Source organism: Phasianus colchicus, chromosome 21 (assembly GCF_987193195.1).
Source record: "Phasianus colchicus chromosome 21, bPhaCol1.hap1.1, whole genome shotgun sequence".
NCBI classification, from domain to species: Eukaryota; Metazoa; Chordata; class Aves; order Galliformes; family Phasianidae; genus Phasianus; species Phasianus colchicus.
Genome location: NC_143456.1, coordinates 985,940 through 995,834, shown reverse-complemented (window position 1 = coordinate 995,834; position 9,895 = coordinate 985,940). Strand labels below are relative to the sequence as shown.

The following is a 9,895-nucleotide window of genomic DNA, read 5'->3' as shown; positions in this document are numbered from 1 at the left end:
GCCGTAGCTCGGCGCACGCGCGCTGTGTGTCGCCGCCCGGCGGCGGTGAGGTGGCGGCTGGAAGATGGAGGCGGCGGCGCTGGGCGCGGGGCTGGGGCTGCTCCTCGCGCTGCTGCTGCTGGCGGCCGCCCTGCGCCGCGCCGCCCCGCGGGGATCGCCCGCCGCCCCGCCGCGGGATGAGGGTGAGTATGAGTGCCTCTTCCTTTCCCCTCCGTCCCGCCCCCCCCGCTGAGCCCCGCTCCCCGCAGGCGCCGGGGCGAACGGCCCCTCCGCCGCCAAGCCCGAGGGCCCCCGGAGGACGAAGCCGCCGGCTCGGGCGCGCAAGGAGAAGCCTCGGCAGCACAGCTTCTCGCACCGCCTGCTGGCCGCCGCCCTCAAGGTACCGCGCCGTCCCCGCCCCGCCGGAGCCGTCCGCCCCGCCGCCCCTGACCGCCGCTCCCCCGCAGGGCCACAGCGGTTCCGTGAGCTGCCTGCACTTCAGCGGCGGCGGCAAGTACCTGGCGTCCTGCGCCGACGATCGCACCGTGCGGCTCTGGAGCACCCGCGACTTCACGGCGCGCGAGCACCGCTGCCTGCGGGCCAACGTGGAGCTGGACCACGCCGAGCTCGTCCGCTTCAGCCCCGACTGCAGGTGGGGCCGGGAACCCCGCCCGCCCCTCGCGGAAGAACCGTGGGGGATCGGCGGCGCCGCCGATGCGGGACCTGCCACGTTAACCGGTGCTCGCCTGGCCGCCCCGGTGCAGGGGCTGTGCGCAGGGAGCTGCGAGGGCTGCGGGCTGGGAAGGCTGCGTGGAAAGCTTTCCTTGGCACTGGTGAAGCGACTCTGCAGAGAGAGGAAGGGATCTCGCTTTCAGGTGTTCTTTTCCATTCGGTGCCGTGGTTGAGCTAATGCGGGGAAAGCTCGGTGCCCTCATAAAACACAACTGATCTGTCACCTTTCCTCCAGGTGCCCCAAAGGACTGATAACTCACCCGCCATAGCTAGGCTGACAGTGGCAACCTGCTGCTTAATGGCTCAGTTACCATCCTTCCACTTAGGGCGTTCATTGTCTGGCTGGCAAATGGAGAGACAATTCGTGTCTATAAAATGACGAAGAAGGACGACGGGAACTTCACCTTCACTGCATCTTCTGAAGACTTCCCAAAGAAACACAAAGCTCCTGTCATTAACATAGGAGTTGCAGAAACAGGTATGACGATGGCAAGCTGCTCACCTGCCGTGGCCCTCCGAATCCACCTTGGTTTCCTTTTTGAGCAACAGCTGCTGGGTTGAAAATGTTAAGAGTTCTTGATTTACTCAAGGCCTGCTTGATTCTCTGTGTTTTTCTGGTTGTTATGTTTTAGCCTTCGTTTACTACTAAGTGAGTTGGAAGACATAATGTGTGGATAGAAATTTCTGTGTAAGCTCAGAATTACCTGATTTGTACAGTGTCTTCTCTTAGGCATTTGGGAACACTGTTGAAAAGAGTTCTGGTCTCAGTATTGAGAGCATTGCTATCCTCTGGCTCGGCAGTCTTGCTTTAGCCAGTGAGAAATGTCTCCAGTGAGTTCATGGATTCAGGAGCATAGGATGTACCTCTGGTATCTCCTAGAATGGAGCCTGAGAAGGGTTAATGTTGATGGCAGAGGGCTTGGTGGATTCATGCTTCAGCTGTGTGACAGTGGACTGTTGGCAGTGGATGGATGCATGTTCCACTATGTAAGAGAAAAGCCCATAAAATTTTAAATGAGGGCTTTGTTTGACTGCAGGAGTGAAAATTGAAACCCTATAACAAGTAGCTTGAAGGTAAATTTGCAACTCAGTGTCCATGCTGAGATGAACAAGGGGAAGCACTGCAAGTGGAAACAAGCAAATACCCAAAATGCTGACAGCACCAGTAATCAGGGACAAAAGTAGTGTGACTTCTAATCAGCTATGAGTCTATAATCCCTGACTTGAAAGCTAGAGATACCTCTTCTGGTTAAAATACAACTTGATCAAGTCTGCTGCATTACCTGAGCAGCATAGTACTGAGCTCTGCAAGAAGGATCTGAAAGATGCTGGGCAGGAAGCTCTCTGGGTTGGCAGCTGTGAGCTGCTGAGTCCTGACTGAACACTAACACATACCCAGGAGGTGAGCCTGCTGGCACGGCTTGTTACTCTGTGCGGGGAGATAAGCACTGATGTTTTCGTGCTGCTTTTGTTTTTCTTGACAGCTCTGATGCAGACAGGTTGCTCTGCTCAGGGACTGTTACAGCTGTTGGTGACTGTGGCAGCTTTAGGCCTAGGAACTCTCCTGATCTTTGCCTTTTCTCCCCCCCTCCTCCCCAGGAAAGTTTATCATGACAGCTTCCAGTGACACTACCATTCTGATCTGGAACCCGAAGGGTGAAGTTCTTGCCAGCGTTAACACTAACCAGATGAACAATGCCTATGCTGCTGTGTCACCCTGTGGGAGGTGAGGGATGTGCAGGTATTCCAGGCTGCTCCTGCTGAGTGGGAAGCCATGAGAATAACCAGGAACCACTCTCCTCCTCAAAGGACATCATCAGTTCAGAACATCTGCAGTTTGCTGTCACTGTAATGCAATTTTCTGAGGGCTCCACGTTTTTCTAATGATTCCTGCTCCCAAGAGGAGTCCCTCTGGGAGTGCTGACTCCCACCTGTAGCCTCAGACATTTGGTGGTTTGTCAGAGTGCCTCAGTACTGCTGCTCCTGTTTACCACCTCCTGAAGCACTGAGGAGAGCAAATGACATTGGCGGTGATGGCAGAGCTGGGCCAGTGCAAACAGTTTGTGCAAAGCAAGTAATGTTCCTAGCACTTGTTTTTAAACTTCTAAATATTAATAACAAAATTGGAATTTTTTATAACCAAGAGGTTACTTCAGGAAAACCTTGTTCTTGGCTCTGTCTCTAACCTGTTGCTGTAGCAGGACAGTTGTTATGCACCAGTTGCAGTGACCCTGTGGGTCAGAGCACTTAAGTTTCTTAATTTTTACTAAGGAGTTTCTGTTAAGGCTGTTAAGTTGTGGAGTTGCCTTGTCCCCTGGTGGCCTTCCATAGTGTTCCCTCTACCAGCCTGGTTTCAGTGAAAATTGAAAACTCTTTTCCAGCAGACCAAAGCAAAGATTTGAATAGAGGTGTCTGGTTAGGACTGATTCACAGAGCCCTGTTTTTTATTTTATTCAGGTTTGTGGCATCATGTGGCTTTACTCCTGATGTAAAGGTTTGGGAAGTGTGTTTTGGCAAGAGCGGAGACTTCCGGGAAGTGACCAGGGCTTTTGAGCTGAAAGGCCACACTGCTGGTGTATATTCCTTCTCCTTCTCTAATGACTCGAGGCGGTAAGTGTGTTATATCACTGTGTGAAGGAGTACCCTAAGGACACGTGTGCCCACCCCTTCCAGTGTGCCTGAATTACCCATTCATACTCAAACCTGCGTGCCCACCCCTGCCCCGGTGCCTCCCTGGGTGTCCAGGGACTGCCTTGGTCCGTCCTCATCCTCCCTGTGGGTTTCCTCCTGTTCTCTGACTGTCCTCCTTGCTCTGGGAGGGGGATGATGACCCCATGTGTACACATTTCCAGGCTCACGTTTTCCAAATCTCTGTCCACAAAGCAAAGGATTCCTGCTTTGTAGATGAAAAGGGAACAGGCGTGACCCACCTCCCTCGCAGTCACGTGTGGTTTGTGTCCTGCCTTTAGGATGGCAACCGTTTCCAAGGACGGGACGTGGAAATTCTGGGACACGGACGTGGAATACAAGAAGCAGCAGGACCCGTACCTGCTGCTGACGGGGCGGTGCGAGGTGTCTGAGCCGTGCCGCATCGCGCTGTCCCCCGACGCTCACATTGCGGCCATCTCGTGCGGCACGAATATCGCCGTGTACAACACGCGCCGAGGGGAGGAGGAGGAGCGCTTTGTCGGCGTTCACGGACAGCACGTCGCAGACTTGGCTTTTGACACCACCGGCCGCTTCTTGGTGTCCTGCGGCGACCGGGCCATCCGTGTGTTCCACAACACCCCCGGCTACCGCGCCGTGGTGGAGGAGATGGAGGCCATGCTGAGAAAAACCACCACCAAAGCCACCCGGGAGCGGCTGGAGCAGCAGATCGCCAGTGCCAGGAAAGCGCTGGCTGCCATCTGCGGCAGGAAGCAATAGCAGCCGCGTGCTGTAAAACAACGGACAGATTGCAATAAAAGAGCGCTCCACGGCTTTCCCTGCCTGCTTTCTGCCCCTAGCAGCACGGAGGGCGCACGCTCCTCTGGGGGGGGGGGGGGGAGGGGCGGGAGGGTCCGCACGGGCCCTCTGAACGGGCCGAGGCCGCAAGGAGCGGCTCCGCTCCTCGGCTGCCGTGAGCGCGACGGCGCGGGGCGGCTGTCGATCCCTGCGGGCGGCGCCGCGCCCCGCCCCGCCCCGCACAAGATGGCGGCCGCTGGCCCCACCTTCGCGCCTCCTCCTCGGGCGCGACGGGCGGGGCGTGCCGCGCAGGCGCAGTGCGCTCTCCGCTCAGCGGGCGCCCCTCCCCTGCCGCCCTCCCCCCGGGCGTGGCGTGCCGTGCGCCGTGACGCTGCGCGCAGTGCGTGGGCGGGGCGCGCGCATGCGCAGGGAACGGCGGCGGGTGCTGCGGAGCCGGGGCTGCCGGGGCTGCGGGCGCCATGTCGGGCCGCTCGGTCCGCGCCGAGACCCGCAGCCGCGCCAAGGATGACATCAAAAAAGTGATGGCGGCCATCGAGCGCGTCCGCAGATGGTGAGAGGCGGGGCACAGGGGGGTGGGGCCTGTAGGCCCGCAGCCAATCACCTCTCCACCCGTCTGCCGGTGGAAGCGCTCCGGGAGCGGGCGCCCAATCAGAGCGCTGCGTGCGGCGGTGGGCGGTGCTAGGGGGCGGCGACCAATCGGCTAGCGAGTCTGGGAGGGAAGCGGAAGGGCGGGTGACGGACAGGCCGGTGGACCAATCACAAGGAGGGGCGGTGGGCCCGCGGTGGGGCGGGAACCGACGTGGACCAGCATTTCCCTGGGCCTATCAGAGCCGCCAGTGCTCTGGGCGGGGTCTGTCAGGTGTGGGCGGGGCGTATCAGAGCCGCGGGTGGGGCTGTGGGCGGGGCCTGCCGCCGCGGTGCCGGGCGCGCTCTGATGCCGTGACCTGCAGGGAGAAGAAGTGGGTGACGGTGGGCGACACTTCACTGCGGATCTTCAAGTGGGTGCCGGTGGCCGACAGCAAGGAGGTGGGTGCCGTGCTGACCTTACCTGGTTGCGCTCCGCGGCCGCTGCTGCAGAGCTGTGTCCCACCTGCCCCTAACGTCGCCTTTTTGTTTTCCTTTCTTTCCTCAAGAAAGAGAAATCCAAATCGAGTGGCGGCGTTGCACGGGAACCCAATGGTTTCCCTGCTGACTCGGCTGCCAACTCCTCACTGCTCCTCGAGTTCCAAGGTGAGTGCAGCCCGCGGCACTGCGGTGTGTGGGACACAAGGTGCGCTCCTCTGATTTGCTCTGATTTACTCAGACTGCCTCTGCGAGCCCACAAGCGGTGTGTGGCGGAGCTGAGCAGCACGCAGGCCGGTTGCTGGAGCAGAACATGGATGTATACCTGTCCCCAGCCTCCCCGCTCAGCCCTCAGTGTGGCCAAGTAGCATCAGGCTATGTGTTAGCACTTCCAGTAGATGCAGGATGTAGGTCAGTGTTGCAAATCTGCAGTTTGGCCCCTGCTTTACCAGGAAAACCAGGGCTGCCTTCTTTTCTGGGGCAGGAGTTGAGTGTTGCTCTGGCGTTAGATTGCTACCTTGCACACAGAAGAGGCACAGAGCTTTTGTACCAAAGTAAGAGGCCTCATCCTTTTGAATGTCTGTGCAGTAGGGAGAGTCTGCGGTGGCCTTATACAAGCTGCAGGTGTGAGATCTGGCAGTGCAGAGCTTTGTGTTGCCCCTGCACACTGCGCTCATTTTTCTGAATAGCTCTGGGTCACTTCTCCTCTGCATATCCCCAGGTAGAATCATGCACTGTCCTGTGCACCAGTTGTATCCTAATGGGGAATGCTGCATTAGGAAGCTTTTGCTGCTGATCAGTGACTTTGTGAATCCTCTGTAGCCTAAACACTGTGCTCTTCCTTTTCCATAAGATTCTGGCTCTCAGTGCTGCCCTTGGCTGCTTGTGCTGCTGGGTCAAGGTACTCTTCTTCACTAGGTGCTGTTTCTGCAGATGAGAACAGCAACCAGAGCTCCCTGTCAGATGTCTACCAGCTCAAGGTGGACAGCAGCCCCAACTCCAGCCCCAGTCCCCAGCAGAGTGAGTCCATGAGTCCTGCCCACACATCTGACTTCCGCACGGATGACTCACAGCCACCCACACTGGGGCAGGAGACTCTGGAAGGTGAGATCCAGGACACCTGGGCATGACTGCTTAGCTGGGAAGAGGGAGGCGTCCAGCTGGACCAGGAAGCCCAGGGAAGGTGCTGCTGGGTTCAGGATAGAGCTGCCTCCTGTGTGCGGCTTGTGGGGCAGGAGGGCTGAGGCACTTCTGCCTGAGGGCTCAGCAAGCTGGGTGCTGCTGTGCACCTGAATCTGCCATATGTTAATCTTCTTTTCCTTCCAGAGCCCTCGCTGCCTTCCTCAGAAGTTGCTGATGAACCTCCCACTCTTACAAAAGAAGAGCCGGTCCCCCTTGAGACTCAGGTAAGGAAGGGAGGATAAAAATCATGTCTAAATGCATATGCACTCATCTTAGTCCTTTCCCCGGGGCACCTTTCTTTGATTTCTCATTATAGTAGAAACATCAAAAAGTCTGACACTGCCCCCAGGAGCTCCCCAGACTTCCTGGCTTCCCAAGTGGTATTGTGGTTCAGTTCAGGTTTTAGGGCATACATTGTGTACAGAAAATATGTGGAGTGGATTAAAGTTATAGTTGACTCCAGGGCTGGAATGGACTCTCTCTCTTGATGCCCAGGGGCTCATTTAGCAGCCTGACTCACAGAGGAGAGCCGAGGCTGTCCCCAAAGGGTGAGACACAGCCTCGTCCATCAGTTCCACATGGCCTTGTGGGCGTGCTGAGCTCCTGTCACGGCTGGTGACCTCTGGCTCTTGCAGGTAACTGAAGAGGAGGAGGACTCTGGTGCACCGCCTCTGAAGAGATTTTGTGCCGATCAGAACTCTGTGTGCCACACAGCCTCGGAGAGCTAGCTTGCCCATCCCCGGGGAGAGCCTTCGCCAGACCCTCGCAGAGCTGCCTGCCCTTCCCTGGGGAATGGGGTGCTTCCCCAGCCTGCCCTTCCCAAGGGACAGGGCACTCCTGCTGCCTCGCCATCCAGCCTGCCCTGCCCTAGGGGCAGGAGCCTCCCACCAGCCCCTGCAGAGGCAGCCTGCAAGTGATTTGCCAAGCTGAATGGGGCTGCCACCAGTACCTGCAAATTTGCCTCTATTTATTGGCTCCTACTCTCCCTGCTGATCTGTGCTGTAGTGGCGTGGGGTCTCTGGTGTGTGGTCTGCATGCGCAGGGGGAGGGATCCTTGGGATGCCCCGCTCTCTGTCACCCCTAACGCACTGGCAGATGCTGTTTGCCTGCTTCTGGATTCACTGTCCACCCTGTCCTGCGTGCTGGGAACAGAAGAGCCATGTCCCACCTGCAGAAAGTGATGTGTCTGCTCCCTTGTGACCATAGTCTGGGGTGTTCCTGCTGTATGTGTGAAGGGCAGAGGAGGGAGGGGGGAGCGCCCTGAGAATGGAGACAACGGCCCTCCGTGCCGCTGGGACACCGTGCAATAAGCTGCTACTAAGCCATTAGTATTGGAAGAGAGAGGAGCGCTGCCATTTTGGAGGGCAGGTACTGAACACATCGGCCGTGCCTGCCGCTTCTCTGCCTCCGGGCCCTCACAGAAGCCTCTGCCCTTGCAGGACAGGCAGGGACTGGAGTGATGTGGGGCTGGGAGGGAGCGGGGCTGCCGGCACTGCCATGTCCCAGCTGGGCCTGCACCCTGCTCCTCTCCTGCCCACCTTGCTCCCCAGGTACGCCCCGTCCCCTATGGACAGGACACAGGAGGGTGCAGGAACCCCCTGCGAGGAACCCCTCGCGTGCCCCCATCCCCCCACTCCCCGCACCAGCACCCCGCTGGGCCCCTCCCCCCCCCGCTGCCACTGCATGTCCCGCCGTCTGTGATCGAGCCTGGCGAAGCCGAAGGTGCGGCCGCGCGTGGAAGTGGAAAGATATTTTAGCACTGAATAGAATATTTTTAAAATTAAACTATTTGAAATACAGTGCTCAGTGACTGCAGGGCGCGCGGGCAACAGGTGCTGCTGGGGTAGGAGCTCGGGAGCAGGCGGTGGGCGCCCAGCCTGAGCTCAGTGCCAGCACTGTGGGCTGTCCCCAGCCAGGCCTGGTGCACCCCAGCATGGTGTGGGCTGGGGCACTGGGGCTTTGCCTTGCACAGGGCCAGTGCTGTTCCCCTGATGGCTTGGTTGGGCTGGGTGTGGAGGCTGCAGGGCCTCACCACGGACAGCTGGGCTCCTCCAGGCTGCATCACAGCGAGCTGCCCTTAAATCCTGTGGTGTCGCACACAGCCATGGTCCTGTAGCAAAACGTGCAGTGCTTGTGTTATACATGATAAGATAGAAATTCAACGTTATTCCATAGCTACAGCTGTGCCTGACCAGTCTGAAAAGCCAGGAGAGGCTGCTGCTCTGTCTGGTCACCCAGAGCAGCCCTGCGTGCAGCCAAGATGCCAGAGCACAGCTCTGTGATGGCAGACGCACATGTGGGAGCCATCCAGACCCAAAGAGCTGCGCAGTGGGAGCTGCCCTGAGCCTCCCTCTCTGTCTGCACACCCCAGGCCCTGGGTTTCCCACCTCAGCCTTACCTTATGCGAGAGAGTCCATTCAATTAGGTTAATTAACACGACATGTCCACAGGTATCTTTGCGGTAGTCTTTGATTTGTCTTTGTGCATTGCAAAGAATGATTCTTATTTTCCAGTTTATTAAATCAAGTGTATAAATCTAAGCCGAAGGTGTGCAGCTCCCTCTGTGTGACCATCACGTGGATTTCATCACTTCTCCTTTCAGGCTCAGTATGGACAGATGGGGCAGCAGCTGTGGGTTAGAGAACAGCCATCTCAGAGTTATGGATAATGGGAAAATGGTTTGGGGAGGGGACTGCAGAAGAGGTGCTGCTAGTTGAGGGAGGGGAGATTTAGGCTGGATGTCAGGGGGAAATTCTTTACAGGGAGAGTGGTGAGGTGCTGAAACAGCTGCCCAGAGAGGCTATGGATGCCCCGTCCCTGGAGGTGTTCAAGGCCAGATTGGATGGGGCCCTGGGCAACCTGGTCTAGCATTAAATGGATGTGGGGGGTTGGAGATTCATGATCTCCATGAATCTTGAGGACCCTTCCAGCCCTGGCCATTCTGTGATTCTGTGATTCTGCTTCAGACTAACATCCTGAGTGCCTGTGACAAAGCAGAGCAGCTGCCAGGCTGCATAGTGCTGAGAGTCGCACCGTTTACCCTGTTGTTTTCCACATCTCTGAATCCTGGATTGCTACAGGGGACCAAGCAGCCCATGATGACTGCAGGCCCAGATAACATTTGGGGGAGAGTTCCAATAATTTCAGTGCCAACTTAATTTCTCCCTTGCTTTGTAAATCTTCAGGAGTGACCAACTTCAGTTCTCCAGCACAGCCACAGGCACCAGTGGTCATTGCATATCAAAGGGCCTTCAACCTCCAATCATGGCTTGGAGCTCTCCAAGTGGCATGATGCTTTGAAGCCCAACCAACTGAAAGGAGACTTCCCAGGAGACCGTATTCCTCTAACTGAAGCCAATAGTTTCAAAACTGCCCGGGAGCTTCCATCCCTCTTGATGAGAACTGCAAAATACTTTTGAAGCTGACTTTGTTAAGATGCAACGTTTCTTCTCCTTTTTCACCTTCAGTGCTAATA

General features: G+C 57.3%; 2 protein-coding genes across 4 annotated transcripts; both read left to right on the top strand.

Annotated features, from left to right (window-relative positions):
* Positions 1-37: 37 nt before the first annotated feature.
* Positions 38-4,191, top strand: TBL2 (transducin beta like 2). 2 transcript variants are annotated; one of them, XM_090122317.1, is made up of 7 exons: positions 38-182; positions 249-379; positions 447-652; positions 993-1,189; positions 2,311-2,437; positions 3,169-3,321; positions 3,681-4,191. In XM_090122317.1, the coding sequence occupies exons 1-7, from the start codon at positions 65-67 to the stop codon at positions 4,135-4,137; spliced, it is 1,389 nt and encodes a 462-aa protein (XP_089978443.1). In that variant the 5' UTR covers positions 38-64; the 3' UTR covers positions 4,138-4,191. The 2 variants fall into 2 exon arrangements, with proteins under 2 accessions (XP_089978443.1, XP_031447843.1); XM_031591983.2 differs by having other exon boundaries at positions 40-182; positions 447-631; positions 1,038-1,189.
* Positions 4,192-4,546: 355 nt separating this feature from the next.
* On the top strand, positions 4,547-9,071 carry BCL7B (BAF chromatin remodeling complex subunit BCL7B). 2 transcript variants are annotated; one of them, XM_031591986.2, is made up of 6 exons: positions 4,547-4,726; positions 5,127-5,202; positions 5,310-5,406; positions 6,157-6,342; positions 6,565-6,644; positions 7,056-9,071. In XM_031591986.2, exons 1-6 carry the CDS (start codon positions 4,635-4,637, stop codon positions 7,146-7,148), a joined length of 624 nt encoding a protein of 207 aa, XP_031447846.1. In that variant the 5' UTR covers positions 4,547-4,634; the 3' UTR covers positions 7,149-9,071. The 2 variants fall into 2 exon arrangements, with proteins under 2 accessions (XP_031447846.1, XP_031447847.1); XM_031591987.2 differs by having other exon boundaries at positions 4,549-4,726; positions 6,172-6,342; positions 7,056-9,067.
* The last annotated feature ends 824 nt before the right edge of the window (positions 9,072-9,895 follow it).

Excerpts from the sequence above, each read along its gene's own strand:
- TBL2 (XM_090122317.1), top strand. The coding sequence starts at position 65 with ATGGAGGCGGCGGCGCTGGGCGCGGGGCTGGGGCTGCTCCTCGCGCTG. Across the intron at positions 2,438-3,168 it reads GCTGTGTCACCCTGTGGGAG|GTTTGTGGCATCATGTGGCT; the intron begins GTGAGGGATGTG and ends TATTTTATTCAG. Across the intron at positions 3,322-3,680 it reads TTCTCTAATGACTCGAGGCG|GATGGCAACCGTTTCCAAGG; the intron begins GTAAGTGTGTTA and ends TCCTGCCTTTAG.
- BCL7B (XM_031591986.2), top strand. The coding sequence starts at position 4,635 with ATGTCGGGCCGCTCGGTCCGCGCCGAGACCCGCAGCCGCGCCAAGGAT. Across the intron at positions 5,203-5,309 it reads CGGTGGCCGACAGCAAGGAG|AAAGAGAAATCCAAATCGAG; the intron begins GTGGGTGCCGTG and ends TCTTTCCTCAAG. Across the intron at positions 6,343-6,564 it reads GGGGCAGGAGACTCTGGAAG|AGCCCTCGCTGCCTTCCTCA; the intron begins GTGAGATCCAGG and ends TTTTCCTTCCAG.